The 18,851-nt window shown below is 39.1% G+C and overlaps 1 protein-coding gene across 4 annotated transcripts in view; it reads right to left on the bottom strand.

Annotated features, from left to right (window-relative positions):
* The window catches only part of LOC105475354 (coiled-coil domain containing 146), a 191,171-nt gene that overhangs the window by 31,887 nt on the left and 140,433 nt on the right, over positions 1-18,851 (bottom strand). For all 4 annotated transcript variants that reach the window (XM_011730535.3, XM_071093973.1, XM_011730541.3 and 1 more), the window contains 5 exons: positions 7,547-7,604; positions 5,607-5,783; positions 3,064-3,137; positions 1,925-2,152; positions 156-342 (listed from right to left, as the gene is read on the bottom strand). In XM_011730535.3, coding sequence (XP_011728837.1) covers positions 156-342; positions 1,925-2,152; positions 3,064-3,137; positions 5,607-5,783; positions 7,547-7,604 — 724 coding nt within the window. The remainder of the gene's footprint in view (positions 1-155; positions 343-1,924; positions 2,153-3,063; positions 3,138-5,606; positions 5,784-7,546; positions 7,605-18,851) is intronic.

Here is an 18,851-nt window from a genome sequence, read left to right as displayed (position 1 = left end):
ATTTCATAATAGGCTTGATGCATTTGAAAATTACCTTTTCTCTGTTACTTGTATTTTCTTCTTCTCTATTGGCAGCAAAAACGGCTTCCTAAAATATTTTTACTTCAAAAGTTAGCACCGAGCTTAAAAATCAGATGATAGTTTACAGCCCTCACCTCTAATAGAAGCCTTTGATGCATTGCTTGAGTTTGTGTAAGCGCATCCCAGGACACTTTCAAGAGCAGTTCCATCTTTCTTAAATTGCGAAAATCCCGTTCTTTCTCTCTTTGCTTACGAGAAAGTTCATCATGGTAGTTCTGCTTGTCAATGAGACTGTTGCGTAAATTCAGATCCAATATCCCTCTGCTCCAGGTAAAGGAAGAATATGAAAGTGATTTGTTATCAGCTGTCCTAAATGTACTTCAAAACTTATCAAGACAGCATGTTGAATATTGGCTCCCAATCTCTTCTGGCAAAGACCTAAAAACAGAACTACCATTCGACCCAGTAATCCTATTACTGGGTATATACTCAAAGGAATATAAACTGTTCTATCATAAAGACACATGCCCACGTTTGCTCATCACAGTGCTATTCACAATAGCAAAGACATAGAACCAACCTAAATGTCCATCAATGGTAGACCAGTTAAAGAAAATGTGGTACATATGTCATGGACTATTATGCAGCCATAAAAAAGAATGAGATCATATCCTTTGCAGGAATGTAGATGGAGTTGGAGGTCATTATCCTTAGCAAACCAGTGCAGGGACAGAAAACCAAATATTACATGTTCTCACTTATAAGTGGTAGCAAAATGATGAGGATACATGGACACATAGAAAGGAACAACATGCACTGGAGCCTTTCGAAGGGTGGAGGGTGGGAGGAGGGAGGGAAAGAATCAGGAAAAATAGCTAATAGGTACTAGGCTTAATACCTGGATGACAAAATAATCTGTACGACAACCCCCCATGACATAAGTTTACCTGTAACAAACCTGTATGTGTAACCTTGAATTTAAAATAAAAGTTTAATAAAAGACAGCATGCTCAGTATATACATACACAACTATTCTGATATTGGAATCATAAATTGTAAATAATGCCAAAGGCAACTAGGTTTGTGAGTTGGTATCATTTAGAACTGCAGTCTTATAACCCTCACTCCCCAAAAAATAACAGATTAGCAGAGATAGAAGCCTCCAGTGTCCTTGAAATTCTACTTAAAAGCAGGACATAGGCTGGGCGCAGTGGCTCACGTCTGTAATCCCAGCACTTTGGGAGGCCAAAGCGGGAAATCATGAGGTCAAGAGATCGAGACCACCTGGCCAACATGGTGAAACCCTGTCTCTACTTAAAAAAAAAAAAAAAATTAGCCCAGCATGGTGGTGTGCACCTGTAGTCCCAACTACCTGGGAGGCCGAGGCAGGAGAATCACTTGAACTCAGGAGGTGGAGCTTGCAATGAGCTGAGATCGCACCACTGCATTTCAGCCTGGGCAAGACTCCATCTCAAAATAAAATAAAATAAAATAAAAAAGCAGGACATAAAACTCTCCTAGAGAATTACACCATGAAATCACTTCTATTAGAAAAAAGTCAAGATGGCCTAAGAAATATCATTGATTTGTTGGCAAAATCCCTGAACTAAACATAACATACTCCAGTCACATAATTTTCCAAAGGCACATTCAGAAACATACAACATATAGCAGATTTTGTCCTGAAAATTTGGTAACAGAAAATTGAGAAAATGTATGAGTAAAATATCAAAAAATACTTCAAAGTGCTTTATCTGATAATATATTAATGGTGAAAGTTGACTTAAAATTATTTAAAAATATTAATGACTCAACACCAAAGTAAGATTATGTTTTGAATTCTCAAGTATAAATTGAAGAAAAATTTAGATGACAGAACATAACATACATAAATATAACTAACCTTTCAGTTAATGAAGTTGCTTCATTCTCTCTGGCTAATTCCAATAGCTTGACCAATTGGTTATGTTCTCGTTCTTTGATTTCAAGTAAGGCTCGTTTGCCTTCAACTTCCTTTATTACATTTTCCTTCTCTTCCACTATAGCACTAACCTTGTTTTCAACTTTCTTTAGGGAGTCATTTAGGTTTTTGACTTCTTGTTCCAAGAGAATTTTTTTCTTTTCCATTTCTCTGTAGGGGACACACACACACACACACACACGTTTGCCTTATTTTGAGGCCATGCTGGCCTTACCTATTCTTGCTTTCTAACCAGGCAGCAGAAGAGATAATCATAAATTCAATGATCTCAGCAGTGGGTAAAGACCACAGATGGATGGGACTTAGACGGCATCTCCACTGAGTGCCACGGAAGGCAGGAATTTGCCCAGCCTCCCTACTTTCTCTGCAGATCCCAATTTGCTACCATCTCCTGTGATTCAGCCCCCATCCTGACCAGCCTCCTGGAATTGATCTGAGTTTCTCAACTTTGGTGTTGGTGAGCTTAGTTTTTAGAACAGTTACTAGTGCCTGCCTAATTTTTCCCTTTCCTCTTAAGATTAGTCACCAGAGTAATCATATTGTTTTCCCAGAATTTTTGCATCTTCACTTAAAATCTTTTATCTTTTTTGGTTCCTCTAAACACTGAGAATTTCCTCAATGACCTCTGCCTCCAAATCTACTCTGAACATCTGAGGGATGTTACACACATGAATGGGTGGCAAAGTGGGGAGTTACTATTATTTGGTCTTTGGGCTGCTGCCTGGCTGATATACTTCTAGACCATGAAATTCTAACCAGTTCACATAATCTATCCCATGTACAGCCCTGTTAAAGTCAATTGAATTTCTCCATAAAAATATGATTTATAAATTGGCAACAGAATCTTGACCCGTAATTAAGCCATAAATATTATGAATGATAGTAATTTGGTGCATTACTTTCTTTTAAAGAACTTGATATAAACAACCTAGACACGGCCAAAAGCAGACATTTCTAAAATTATCATAGTAATTTAACATGTCAGTTGTTAGTACTCTCGTTTCAGTGTGCACACATAACTTGGACTGGGAGGGATTCAAAGTAAAAATATTGAATCATACACTTTTTTGCGTGTTATTTTTTCTATCTCTTTTCCAATTTGTACTGGAATGGTTTGATGGTGGGCCACTTCATCCTAGCAAAGAAATGAAATCATGTTAAATTATGTGGTCTTCGAGTAGAAGCAATTAAGACAAGAAAATTAAATATGAGGGAGAAAGGAACTACGATATGTAGATACTTACCATCTGCCCTGTGTGCTTTAATTATCCCATTTAATACTCACAATGACCTTGTAAGATAGCTGTATTTGTTATCCTTTTGAAGAGGAGGTAGCTGAGTGTAGCAAATACTGTTGGTCTTCTGCCCAGATTCCCTTTATGGAGGTACAGATGGTCCTCCACATTCATGCAGTTACATCCCAATAAACCCATTGTAAGTTGAAACTATGTTAAGTCGAAAATGTATTTAATACACCTAACCTACTGAAATCATAGCTTAGCCTAGCCTACATTCTCAGGACACTTTTATTAGTCTATAATCCACCTAACACAAAGCTTATTATATAATAAAGTATTGAGTGCCACACAGTAAATACACATAACTTATTGAATACTGTATAATAAATGTAATTTATTCAATACTGAAAGTGAAAAATGGAATGGTTGCATGGCTACTTGAAGCATGGTTTCTACTAAATGCATACTGCTTTCACACCACTGTAAAGTAGAAAAATCATAAGCTGAACCATCATTAAGCCAGGGCCCATCTGCCCACCCACCCTCCAGATGCTGCAGGGATGACTGCTAATGGTTCATGCTTAATTTCCTCTCCATCAGATTGTCACTGGCTGAGCAGAGCTGCCTTGTGAAGGAATGGGAGCCAGGGGGTGGAGGGAGGAGGGGAGCAAGCTGCAACCAATGACTAACCGATGCGGTGATCTAATAGACACCCCCCACCCCCACCTCTGGGTGCAACAGCCTCCATGATGTAACTTATGACTTCATGAGTTCTCCATGGGATCAGGCTGAGACTAGAGTTCTCCTGAAGCAGCTGTATTCTGGCCCATCTTCTTCCCCAGCTCTATCCTGCTTTCCTCCATCTCCTATAGGATTCTCCTTAGAGCTCTCCTTCCATTAGTAGTTGTCTTAGGCTCTGTTTCTGGGGAGCCCTGCCTAAGACTCATGCTACAAGAACTTAAATAAGTTTCCCGAAGTCACACAGCTAGTAAGTGGCAAGGCCGAGCTCAGAAGCTAAGTTCGTCTAACACCACACCTCCCACTATGCTCTGTGGATTCACGGGAGGTTCAGTTGAAGTCTCAAGAGTCTTATGTACATGGCAAGGGTTATAGACAAGCACCTTCCTGCCCAAGCATGTCATTGGACTTTGGAGCCGGGGTAACACACATGCAGGGAGGTTGAATCCGTCACTGCAGTGTGGTGGGCGAGACATTTCTCTGTGGGATCTTGCTCAGTCCTGGGGCAGATCACATTTTGTGGGGCAGAAACTTGTACCATCTGGAGGGCCCTCGTTAAGAAAAAGAGTAAAAATTACAAATGCTAACTTAGGTACAGCATCTCGGAAGAGGTTCATGCAAGTGAGGGGCCTGAAGCTTAAGCTTCACTGGGTTCCTGTTAAATCCATCTCTGCTAGGGTCCTGTGCTCTGTTCAGCAGCTGGGTACATCTTGGCTGACTGCTCTAGGACTGTTACAGAAAAATAGGTCAAAGTGTATCACCATGATCCCCTAGGCCAATGAGTTTCAGATGTTGTTTTTAAAACAGCTCTAGGTTAAACTGTTTTGAGAGTTATTTATACATCTTTCAAAGTAAAATGAATTTTAATTCATTATCTCCTAAAACATAAATACAGGACTCTCATCCCTTTTATAGTGAGAGGAAGTGGAATGCAATCAAACAGACAAGGATAAGGTAATACAAATATATGTGAGAGGTTAGGACAATTTGATTGTGTGTGTGTGTGTGTGTGTTGTTGTTGTTGTTGTTGTTGTTTTTGAAACAGAGTCTCACTCTATCACCTAGGCTGGGGTGCAGTGGTGCGATCTCAGCTCACTGCAATCTCCACCTCCCGGGTTCAAGCAATTCTCCTGCCTCAGCCTCCCGAGTAGCTGGGATTACAGGCGTCCATCATCACACACCCGGCTAATTTTTGTATTTTTAGTAGAGATGGGTTTCACCATGTTCGCCAGGCTGGTCTCAAACTCCTCACCTCAGGTGATCCACCCGCCTTGGCCTCACAAAGTGCTGGGATTATAGGTGTGAGCCACTGCACCTGGCCATGGTTGTTCTTCAAGGAAACAATTGTTTGTGACACTCGTTTCTAACGTCCAAAAATGTCTGGTGAGGTCAGGAGAGACCTTTTCACAGGGTGAGGCTCCAAATTAGAGTGATACTCCCAAATACCCTAAGGTCTTTTGTGAATTCCCAGAGCCTAGATTTAGTTTGATAGGATCAATCGCAATACAGACATTTCAGTTTGTGAGACAGTACCCCTCTTTATTCAACCTGCTGGTTACTCTTAATACCCACACACTTTTATATCCATGCAAGGCACAATGTTTAAGTATTAACGGCAAGTAGCACACCTTTAAGACGACCTGGTGTTCCAACAATTCTTCTAGTTCCTTCTGCTCCTTTAGTAACTGCTTTTGTTTAGATGCCAAATCTTCTCGTAAATTTTTAATTTCTAATTTCTTCTGCATTATTTCTTTACGTAATTCTTCAGTGCTTTCTCTCAATATTTTCATCTTCTTCTCCATTTCCTTTAAAAGTCATGAGATGATTAGGTTATATAGTCTGAACAAACATTTATCTACCTAAAAACTGAATTAAAACTAATTTCACTCACCATTTTGATTATATTTGTTTTGAGGTTCATGAATGATTTCTCACAAAGTTAAATGATTTCTCACAAAGCTAAATGCAACTTGTGATTGCCAACATCTTTAACAAAGGCATGATAATGATACTGCATGTATAATTAAACACGTTAGATTTGAATTCTTTTTTTATTAGTGCTCTTTTCTATTCTCCTACTTTAAAAATGCTTCATTTTTTGTGTTAATTTTTATTTCATACCAAGGACGTGAAAAAAAATGTACAGTCTGTTTTCTAGTAGCTTTGTGATCTGACAAAATCAGATGCAAATAATCTTTGAATATCTGACTTATGGTTAACCTGAGTCACATGGGAACTAAAGATAAAGGTGTTCATATTTGGATACCCAACACTTTGCACTCCTTAATCCCCCACTTTCTTATTGATATTACTTCTCTAGCTCATGCACATTCTCCCCAAATACCATCTACCCTAGAATCATCGAAGATCTTTGTCTCATGTCTGATTACCTGTGGAGTGTTTGACTTATGGGAGAGAAGCCTTCTCACACTGAGAAGGTCTACAGTTACTGTTACTAATGACTCAGTGCTGGGTCTATTTAGCCTGCCCTGGGCTTTCTGTATAGCTCCCTCCTCCCACTGCTGCTGGGTGAGAGCATCATTGGTGATCCTAGGATCTGAATGAAATTTCAAAATGTTTTTCCCATAAAATCTGTGTTGTAAATGATGGTTTGGCATACTTATTTAGAATTAATAGTATTTTACTCTATGCTAAACAGGTTTTTGGTGAGCTGGCCTTGGAATTAAACCACCACCAACACACTTTTGGATTATCAGAAGGTGGAAGGAGTGCAAAGTATGGTGATCATTCCATTTACTTTCTATAATAGATTGTAAAAAGTGGCCACAAATTCCTCCTATCTCCGGGGTATGCATGTCCCTTTGCATTTACTTGATCATTCTTCCCATTAAAAGGTAGGGCCAACTTGATTCTAGACTTGGTCATGTTATAATACTTGCATTGGCCAATGGGATATCACGAAAAATGATTTTAGCAGAGACCCAAAAAGGTCTTACATATTGGAGTTTGTTCCTTCTTGAGGCTGGAAACCCTTCCATCATCATGTGACCAACTAGTGACATGTGACCTTAGACCAAATAGCCTGCCAAATGGCTGGTATATGAATGGAGCTATCCTAGTTTACCCAGCCCCAATTTGGCCAGCTAAGACCAGAAGAATTCAGAACTGTGAAAAATACGAAATGGTGGTTGTTTTAAGCCACTAAGTTCTGGGATGGTTTGTTAGGCAGGAACAGACAAGTGATACATTTTCTTTGTAAAAATGTATTGTAATAACTTGAGATGTTCAGAGAGCTATGACTGTAATAGCTACAGCAAAATAATATTTTTAGTGTCAACCACAGAATCTTTTTTTCTTCTGGAAACAAAGCAGACATTGTCCAACTAAATACAGCCTAAATTAGATGCCAAGTTGCTAAGGTCTATAATAGGCATCACTTATATGTACTCCAGAAGTTATATAGCTAGTCTTTTCAGCATCATTCACAGTTAAGACTTTAGAATCTTTAAATTGTTTCAGGATATGGTTGTTGTGATAAACAATATTTATAAAAAGGGATGATTGAATCCAGCTGTATTTAAGAAACTCTATATCATCTAAGACTTACTCCTGGCTTTGGTATCTTCTCAAATTCTTTCATTATGATGATTTTTTCTTCCTTTAAGCTGCAAAAAAAAAAAAAAAAAAAAAATCAAGTTTGAAAAAGTACAAAGAAATAAGTTCTTTCTGTAAAAGGTACAAAGAAATAAATTCTTTCTGTAATAACAACTTTCTATCTTCTCATCCCAGAATGCCATTCCCATGCTTGTCTGCCAGGCAACCTGCTGTCCATTCTTTATGATGGTTTTCCTGAATCACAGGTGCATTGGGGTGCTCCCTCCTCCCCAGGACTCCCATAACTTTGTGAACACACACTCACTTAGAGGAATTACCTCAGCACATTATAAATGTTGGGGACCATGGGCCTACCCCTGGGACACAGGGTCCTTCCTGGCAAGCTCTGGGCTTTTTCTTCTTTATGTCACTTGGACTGGGCTAGTGCCTGCCTGGATTCCTACTACAGCCTCCCAATTGATCTCCTACTTTGCCTGCCTCCACCTTTGCCCATTAAAGTCAATTCTCCACCCACACCACAGTGATTTTTTGACATGTAAATAGATCACCTCGTTTCCCTGTTTGGTAAATTCCCATCACACCTGGACCAAAATTTGAACTCCTTTCCCACACCTACATGGCCCTGCCTCATCTGCCTCTGTAGTCTCACGGCCTGCCACTCTCTGGCACCAGTCACACTGGCTTTCTTGCCAAGCTTGTTTCTACCTCAGGGCCTTTGCCCTATCTCATCCCTCCAGCGGGTATGCTCTCGCCACAGATCTTTGCATAGCTCACTTCTTGGTTCATGCAGACCTGTACCGATATCACCTTCTCATAGAGGTGCCTGGCCATCTAAAACAGTACCAACAGTCCTCAAACTCTTTCCTCGTTTTGCTTTACTTTTCTATATAGTATTCATCATGACCTGACATTGTGTTACACATTTCCCCACTAGAAAACCTAGCTCCCAATTTACCACTGCATCATCGTCTTAACAAGTGCTTGCATATAGTTGCCATCCAGTAAAAATTAATATGAATAAATGGAACAACTGAAATTAGTTTTGTTCCCATCTTCTTTATTTAAAATGATGTATGTGCTGAATGAGATACGGGCATGCATATGCAAATAGATCATCACTCAGAATGACCTGTTGCACCACATTCTTCTACATCCAGATTGCAGAAAACCCTCACAGAAATCACAGAAGGGAAGAGTCCACAGTTGTTCAAAGGTGTGAAGGGTTATTTGAAGAGCTCAGTTTCAGTTGTGTGTGACAATTGCATTCCTGAGTTATATCGAATGCTAGAGCCAGAGGAAACTTCAGAGATCCAGATGCGATAGGGACATGGATACACAAGAGACTGAATGAGTATTTCAGGTGAAGGGCAGATTTAGACCAGGAGCCAAGTCTAAGTGGTTATTAGATATGGGTATTTGAGGACAACTATTTTTACTTTTGTTTCCACTACAAGCTATTAAAACTGTGACATGAACTCATAAGCAGTCCAGGTGGGCACACCTTGTCTACACTTCTATCCTGTCACTTCTATCCTGACCCATTGCCATGTGTTTGCTGCACCATTTTCCCTTCCTGGACACACAGGGTGACTATATTTCACAGTCTCCCTTGCATTTGGATTGGGGCCATTGGACTAATTTGCCCAAGGAAGGTGAGTGGAAGTAACAAATGTCTTCCCCAGCCGTGTTGAACTTGGAAGGCACATGCTCCAGCTGGCAAAGCTTAGGATCGAGGTGGCTGCATGACTTGCACTGGACTGTGCTATGAGCCAGAAACAAAATTTCATTCAGTTCTTCCGCTGAGATTTTAAGATTTGTTCTTACTGCATAGCCTAGTTGAAGCCTAACTTCTCCTTTTCTTATTCTGTATACCGTTTCCACAGTGCCAGTTACAGTGATGAGTTAAACATCCTTATTTCCAGTTCAGAATTTCCCTGGAGCTCCAAATTTTTATGTTCAGTTTCTTACTGGGCAATTCCAGTTGTGTATATCAAAGGGCCCTCAAATTAAACCTCATTATCTTCCCACCTGAAACCTACTGTTTTTCTATTCCTTCTTTTGGTAATGGCATTTCAATTCACTTAATTTTCAAAATTATAAATATGAGCATCATTCTTGAAACCTGTTTCTTGCTTCTTTCAAGATTTTTTCTTCATTTTTCAGTTTCGAGTTTTACTGTGATGCATTTGGAACACATTTCTTTGAGTTTACCCTGTTTGGGGCTCATTGAGCTTTTTGAATCTATGGGCTTTTCTTTCACCAAACTTGGGGAGTTTTCAGCCATTGCTACTTCAATTTTTTTTCATAATCATATACCTTCTCTTTCTGCAACTCCAGTGACATGAATGAGATGTTTTGCTGTTGTCTCATGGATGCCTATAGATCTGTTGTTATTTTTGTTTGTTTGAGATGGAGTCTCGCTCTGTCGCCCAGGCTGGAGTGCAGTGCAGTGGCGTGATCTTGGCTTGCTGCAACCTCCACCCTCGTGGGTTCCAGCAATTCTCCTGCCTCAGCCTCCCGGGTAGCTGGGACTATAGGCGCGTGCCACCATGCCCGGCTAATATTTGTATTTTTAGTAAAGACGGGATTTCTCCATGTTAGCTAGCCTTGCTTCAATCTCCTGACCTCAGGTGATCTGCCTGCCTCGGCCTCCCAAAGTGCTGGGATTACAGGTGTGAGCCACCGCACCTGGCCATGGATCTGTTCATTTTTATTCAATTTTTTTTTCTCTGTTCAGATTGGACAATTTTTATTTATCTTCAAATTTACTGACATCTGTGTGAGAGAAAGAGCACAAGAGCAAGCAAGCAAAAGGACTTTTTAATTCTCTTGAGAATCACAGCTCCAAAGGTTCCCTTCCCCAGTATTTTGGCTCCTGTGGGCTCCCATCACATATGACTCTGCCACTGCTGCCTCAGTGTTGCTTGGAAGCTGAGGTATGAGAGAGTGGAGAGGAATTAAAAGCTAAACAGGGGTCTGGACTCTCTCTGAGCATCTTGAGTTCCTTGCTTGTTCCTTGAGCCAGAATTAAAGGGCTTTTCCTGGAGCTCTCTCTCTCCAGGTCAGTGTTCGTCTCTGGATTTCATGCAGGTTAGCATTCAGGTTAGGGGATACCAGAGGGGAAAAAATAATAACTTAACCACAGCTCAATGCTACTTTTAATCCTGACCTTCTTCCCCAACCTGCCTGTACGTGATTTACTTTTCAGGGTCCTCAAATAGACGCTCATGCATTCCACTCGATTTTATAGCTGTGTTTAGTGGGAGAGACAGGATGAAGTGGGCTTACCCCATCTTACCTGGAATCACAGCCCATGAGATGATGTTTAAGATCATAGGACTGGATGGGATGGATCACTTCGGGATAAATTGTAGATAGAAACAGGAAGAGAACTAAGGACTGATTTCTGGGATTTCAAAATTTAGAAATCCAGAAAATGAGAGACTAGTAAAGGAAAAGCAAAATATTTCTGGTTTCCATTCCTGTATGTAAGGAGCTTAAAGGCTCCACTCTACCTTAACAGGTAAAAAACTTAACAAACTGAAAAATCAACAGCTCTTCTCATACCCATAAGAGAAGTGAGGTCACACACAGGGCAAACTACTCTCCCCAAAATTGGAGACACAGAAAGTGAATACAGAGAATCACAACTTATTGGAGTAGACACCTATAAGCAGAAACTTGGGCAGGAACCAGTGCTGGGTAGAAAAATCTAAATTGTAATTGATGAATTGCTGGAGGTTTGGCGTGGACATGTCTGAGAGTAAAAATCCCCAGTGGGACACAGTTTTGTGAGTTTTACCTCCAGGAGCTTAACCAAGTCTTCTCAGTGAGTATCAGAAAAATCTCCTTGTGTTCCAGCAGGGGAGGGAAACAGAAGTACTTTGACATGCCAGAGTATTCTGCTCTTTTTAACAGGCCCGCCCTGAGCAACTATAATTAACCTGCTGGGGTTTGATCGGAGTCTAACTGACCTAGGGAAGTGAAACACCCAACTCCAGCTGGCTGTAGCCTTCCACAGGGAGAAAGGGTTCCACTGATTCCAGCCCACTCTAGCCATCCTGTCTTTCCTAAGGGGGTTTGGAGGGTGGTGGGAAGTATTGATGAAGTTCACAGTTCAGAGTCACAGACTCACTAGAAGACTGAGACCTAATCATAGCACCGTGGAATGCTCCCCTCCCTCCACACCTCACCACCATGTTCCTGCAGTCCTCTTTAAAGCAGTTCCTTTTATCCAGTACATCATGTCTGGCTATCAAGAAAAAAACTGCAAGGCACGCTAAAAGGCAAAAAACACAGTCTGAAGAGACAGAGCAAGCATCAGAACCAGATATGGCAAGGATGTGTGAATTACCAGGAATTTAAAACAACTATGACTCATATGCTAAGAACGCTAACAGATAAACTTAATCACAAAATGGGCAGCGTAAGTAGAGAGATGGAAATTCTAAGAAATAACAAAGAAATACTCAGCCAGGAGTGGTGGTTCATGCCTGTAATCCCAGCACTTTGGGAGGCCCAGGCGGGCAGATAACTTGAGGTCAGGAGTTCAAGACCAGCCTGGCCAATATGGTGAAATAATCCCATCTACAAAAAATACAAAAATTATCTGGGCACGTTGGCGGCCGCCTGTAATCGCAGCTACTCAGGAGGCTGATGCAGGAGAATCTCTTGAACCCGGGAGGCAGAGGTTGCAGTGAGCTGAGATTGTGCCACTGAACTCCAGCCTGGGCGATGGAGTGAGACTCTGTCTCAAAAACAAACAACAACAACAACAACAAAAAAAAAAAGAAAAAAAGAAAAGAACTACTAGAGATCAAAAGCACTTATCAGAAATGAAGAATGCTTGTAACAGGCTTACTAACAAAATGAACTTGGGTGAGGAAGGAATCTCGTAGCTTGAAGATATCTTAGTAGACACTACGCAAACTAAAAAGAAAAAAAAAAAAAAAGACTAGGAAAAAACCAGAATATTCAAGAACTCTGGGACAACTAACTACAAAAGGCATACATACTCATAACAAGAATACCAGGAGAAGAAAGAAAGGAATACAAGAAATTCCTTCAAATTAATGCAGGAAAATAAACTACAGATCCAGGAAGCTCAAAGAACATCTAGGCATATCATATGTAAATTACAGAAAGTCAACAATAATGAAAATTCCTGAGAGAAGTTAGAGGAAAACCACACTTACCTATGGAGGAACAAAGAAAATTACATCCGATTTCTCCTCAGAAGCCATACATGCAAGAAGAGAGTAGAGTGAAATATTTAAAGTATTGAGAGAAAAAACTACCAACCTAAAGCTCTGTACCTTGTGAAATTATTCTCCAAAGTAAGGAGAAATAAAGACTTTCTCAGATAAAAATTGAGGACATTTGTTTGTCAATAGACGGCTTTGCAAGAAATGTTAAAGGAAGCTCTTTAGAGGGAAGGAAAATTACGTAGGTCACAAACTCAGTTCTGCACAAATGAAGCGCATTAGAGATGGAATCAGTGAAGGGAAAAGAAAAGCTTTTGTCTTATTCTTGAGATAACAGATAACACTGTTCAAATTTATAACAGCAGCAATGTATTCAATTATATATGCATATATATTTATGTATGTCCATGTGTAAGTGAAATAACAGCAATGATACAAGGGATAGGAAGGAAGAATAGGACTATTTTGTTAAAAAGTACTTGAAGTGGTATAGTGTTATTTGAAAATGGTCTTAGATTAGTAAATGTATATTGCAAACTCCATGGCAACCACTTGAAGTAAAAAAAAGATGTACAACTGATATACTAAGAAAGGACAGAAAATTGAATTACATTAAATGCTTAGTTAAAACCACAAAAGGCATAAAAAGAGGGAACAAAAACAGGAATGAAGAACAAGCACAATAAATACAGAACAGTAAAAATACGGTAGAAGATACTAACCCAACTACAACAGTAATCATGTTAAATGTCAGTTAAAAGATTGTCACAATGGATCCAAAAAGAAAAAAAAAGACCCAAATTATATGCTGTGTCTGCTAATAATCCAGTTTAAATATAAAGACCCATATATATTAAAAGTAAATGGATAAAGATATGCCACACTAACATTAAAAAATGATGAGTCACTAAATTAATTTCAGACAGAACAGACTTCAGAATAAGAAAAGTTATCAGAGACAAAGAGAGGCTTTATATAATGATAAAAGAGTCAATTCTTCAAGACGACTTAATTTTTTTTGGTTCGTTTGTTTTTTTTTTAGCAGAGTCTTGCTCTGTCACCAGGCTGGAGTGCAGTGGTACAATCTCGACTCACTGCAACCTCTGCCTCCTGGGTTCAAGCGAATCTCCTGCCTCAGCCTCCTGAGTAGTTGGGACTACAGGTGTGCACCACCACACCCAGCTAATTTTTTGTATTTTTAGTAGAGACGGGGTTTTACCATGTTGGCCAGGATGGTCTCGATCTGTTGACCTTGTGATCTGCCTGCTTTGGCCTTTCAAAGTGCTGGGATTACAGGTGAAAGCCACAGCGCCCGGCCAATGAATTCTTAATGTATATGCACCTAACAACAGAACATCAAAATACATGAGGCAAAACTGATAGAAGTGCAAGGAGAAGTAGATGAATCCACTCTCACAATTGGAGACTTCAACATCCCTCTATCAAAAGTGCACAGATGCACAAGTCAGAAGATCAGTTAAGGACATAGTCAAACTCAATAATCCCATCAATCAATTGGATATACTTGGCATCCTAGAAAGAAATGTCAGTTTTTCTAAAAGCCAGTCATCATTATAAATTGAGATTAACAAACAAAATAAAAACATTAGAAAGTACAGACAATGAATGGGAACATATGGTTTTGTTCACTTGTTCATGAGAAAATACAAAAAAGTTCATAATTTTAACTAATAAGATGACATGATGCTAGAATGACATTTTAGCAACTGCTTCAAATAGCTTGAATGTTCTAAACAAAATGAGTTTGATATAATTGCGTATTTCTTCCAATAACTGTATTTTGAACTGTTTTATCAACTAGATTTCCTGAAGAAGTCTAAGAGAAATATTTTTCATTTTTCTTGCTAGTCTGCATTTAATGGCTATTAAGTGCCAAAGAAGTCATATGATTTTCCAATATAGAAAGATTTTGAAGTTTGTATTGATCACACTTGAAAAATCATATGAAATAACAGAAGACACAGACAATTATGTTCACTGGTTATAGCAAATAAGCAGATCCCACTAGCCCGTAGATCTAGGAAAATGAGCTAAAAGCACATGCACACCAGGTTTTCTCATTTGTATGCATTTAAAGGATACAAATGCAGTTTTGTTACATGGATATATTGCAGTATGGTGAAGTCAGGGCTTTTGGTACAACCATCACTTAAATTATATACATGTATACCCATTAAGTAATTTCTCACCTTCACCCTCCTTCTGTCCTCCCGTCCTTCTAAGACTCCAGTATCTACTACTCCACACTCTATGTCCACGTGTACACATTACTTAGCTCCCACTTATGAGAATGTGTGCTATTTGGCTGTTTGTGAGTTTTGTTTCACTTAATGGCCTTGGTTCCATCCATGTTACTACAAAAGAAATAATTTCATTTTTTTTATGACTGAATAGTATTCCATTGTATATATATGTCACATTTTCTTTATCCAGTCTCTTGACAGACACTCAGGTTGACTCCATATCTTTGCTATTGTGAATAGAGTTGCAATAAACATCTGAGTGCAGGTATCTTTTGGATATGATTTCTTTTTCTTGGGTATATAGCCAGTAGTAGGATTGCCCGATGGACTAGCAGTACTATTTTTAGTTATTTGAGAAATATCCATACTGTTTTCCATAGAGCTTCTAGCAATCACATTCCTAGCAACAATATATAAGTATTCCCCTTACTCAGCACTCCGCCAACATCTTATTATTGTTTTTCTTAATCATAGCCATTCTGACTGGTTTAAAATGATATATCATGGTGGTTTTAGTTTGTATTTCTTTGATTAGTGGTGAACATTTTTTCATTTGCTTCTTAGCCATTTGTCTTCTTTTGAAAAATGTCTATTCACGTCCTTTGCCCACTTTCTAATGGGATTATGTTATTTTTATGACATTTTATTTGCAATAATGTAGATGAATTTTGTAATAAATGTGTCACATTGAATTTAATGTAGGTTAGTTGTCTAGACCACAAATTGAGTTTTTTAGATCTTTAAATAGTTATGCCTTTGCTTTTAGAGTTTGCATATATACATTAGTGATATTTTACTTCCCAGGTATTGATCCTACACCTTGGGCATGCTGCCACCAGGGGGTGGTAGTGTGCTACTATCGTTTGGTTACAAAGGCAACCTGAGTATTTCTGAGTTTCAAAATGGTTGACAGCAAGCTCTTTCACAAGATGTGACTTATGGTCTTTTCTTTAAATATATTTTTATGTTTAAACAAACATAAAATGACTAATTCTTTAGGACATTTAAAACTTACATTTCTATCATACATTTTTCTTTTTTTAATTAAGAAATACTGACTTATTTCCTCTAAAAGGAATGTACTTTTCTACTTTTAAAGATTATAATCCGGCCGGGCGCAGTGGCTCAAGCCTGTAATCCCAGCACTTTGGGAGGCCGAGGCGGGCGGATCACAAGGTCAGGAGATCGAGACCACAGTGAAACCCCGTCTCTACTAAAAATACAAAAAATTAGCCGGACGCGGTGGCGGGCGCCTGTAGTCCTAGCTACTCAGGAGGCTGAGGCAGGAGAATGGCGTGAACCCAGGAGGCGGAGCTTGCAGTGAGCCGAGATCGCGCCACTGCACTCCAGCCTGGGCAACAGCGTGAGACTCGTCTCAAAAAAAAAAAAAAAAAAAAAAAAAAGATTATAATCCTACTCCATCACACATGGTTGATCATTTTTATTTTCCCTGTTATCTTTGAATAAACTTATTTTAAATGTATATGTGTGGTTGAATCCATTTTTACCTAACATTTAATTAAAATATTTTCCTAAGTTGCTAAACACACTTTATAATAATAGCTATTTTCAAGGCTTTCTACTGGGTGGATGTACCATAATAAAATAATCTTAAATATTATTTATCATATACTAAGCATACTGTGTGCCAGGTGTTTTAAATGCATAACATCTAAAATTCACAACCTTGCTAAGTAGGAATTGTTATTTTTGTTGCACAAATGAAGAAACTGAGGAGTTAAGCAACTTTTCCAAAGTCACACAGTCAAAGCTAAACTGACACACAAATACAGCTCTGACTACAGAGGTTCAGTATCAAGAATGCATTTCTGGAATGCATTATTTTAAATATTCCACACTTTTTTAGAATTCAGATTGCTTCCAATATTTCACTTTCATAAATATCAATATCTTTATGCATTATATCTTTTTCTCTCCTTTTGGATTATCACTTTTGCATGGGATTACTGGGGCAAAAACATGTTTTTGTTTCTGTGCCTCCTGGTATGTATTAACTCCTAACCTTTCAAACTTGGGTTAAAACTTAAATCTGACATTTTTAGTCAGCTTTCCTGACTAAGGGGTGCTTTGACATCAAAGCTCCTTAGGATTTACTTCCTTTCTAAAGCAAGGTCAAAAGGCTTTTGGTTTTAAGGATCTATGGGTGAAGAGATAATGCAGGAAAAGCCTGATATGCTGACATGTGTGAGAGGCATTACTCATCACAGGAGTAGAACCAGCATGGATGGGTGAAAGTTGCAAGAAGGTAGGTTTATAAACAAATCCAACAACCATTTAAGTGCAGGAGCATTTCCAAAGTTGGTATGAGCCTCCGTGGGGGGCTGAGAGCTTCCTGTCACTGGAAGTGTTTACGCGTAGACTGAATGATCACCGAGAGGAGACTCAGGTGACTGACCTGCAGTCAGGGCTGAGAACCACCTTTGGAACGCATGGTCCTCTAACTGTAATGTGAGTCAGAGTCACATAAGCAAATGTCACTTTGGGTGGCGGCGGTGGGCTTGGGCAAAAATCATAATCATTACTTTTTGGATGGGATCTGCCTTTCAAACAAGTGTCTCAGGTGCTTCTCTTTGAGTTATGAGAAACACATTCGGAGAAATCTGTTCTAAGCTAGTTCTTTTAAGATAGTTGTTGCCACAGAAGAGCAAAGATTTTTTTTTTTTTAAGTTAAGGTAAAATCTGTTCTAGCTATGAGTTTTTCCTTGTGACTACTCCTAAGTACCTACATGCCTGTCACATTCTAATTTTCTGGAATTCCAGATGCATTGCTAAGATCATTCCTCCTTTCCTTTCTTACCAGATCTGTTTTTTCTTGTTTCCAACTTTGCTATCATCACTGGACCAAGAACGGAAAACAACTAATAAACCCTGAATGTGCAACAAGGACCACAGGAACCAGCCACAGGAGAGTCAACAGTCACTAAAGTCAGGGTCACGTCAGGACAACCCTGCACGTGTGTGGCCTGAGTGTTCTCACTCTCCGTGTTCACAGCGCAATGGACAGTGCCAGCTCACCACAGCCTTGTTTCCCCCAGCTGCCCAAGACTGGTCAGAATGCGTCAGACGTAGCACGAAAGACGCAATGTATTTGCTGTTCAAAGTTTAGGAATTACTAGAAAACAGGGAAGCTCCAAAAGGTAACACAGTCAAGGCAAGGAAAAGGTTGAACAGAGTACTGAAAAATATTTTCAAACTGTTCATAAAGGTAAGTACTCCTGTTTTGTTTCAAAAAATAAATTCAGCAGCATTTCATTACTTTATTATTATTTATAATGTATTAATTTAACTTTAAATAGACTACATATTATTTCCTGAACTGCATGCTTATCAAGTCATTATTAATCCAGAACCAGAAACTACTGCAACATAGATTTAATTATTAACCAACCAACCACATAATTAGATTTATTAACATTTATTAAAAGGTTTATGTTATGTGAACATACACAAAAAAATCGACAAAATTACACAGCAAAATCCTTTCTCTAGAGTATTGGAACAATATGTTGTTCTTAGTAGTTGCCAGTGATTCAGAAGTTCCTGAAGATATTGGGTGGAGGAGTGCTAGTTTTTTGGGCTTCTATTATCTAGACACTCAATGAGAGTCTGTTGTGCTGTTCTGACAAATGTCATCTGTACATGTAGATGAATAGTTTTCTCTCATTAGCTTCATCTCTTTATTTTTATGTGGGGATGGAAATATCTACTTTTTCCAGGGGGACGGAGGTCAGTGGGAGGGTGTTGAGGGAACTGGTTTCTGTATCATGTGCAGTCATGTGTCGCTTAACGAAGGGAATATATTCTGAGA

Source organism: Macaca nemestrina, chromosome 4 (genome assembly GCF_043159975.1).
Source record: "Macaca nemestrina isolate mMacNem1 chromosome 4, mMacNem.hap1, whole genome shotgun sequence".
NCBI classification, from domain to species: domain Eukaryota; kingdom Metazoa; phylum Chordata; class Mammalia; order Primates; family Cercopithecidae; genus Macaca; species Macaca nemestrina.
This window is presented reverse-complemented; position numbering and strand designations above follow the sequence as displayed.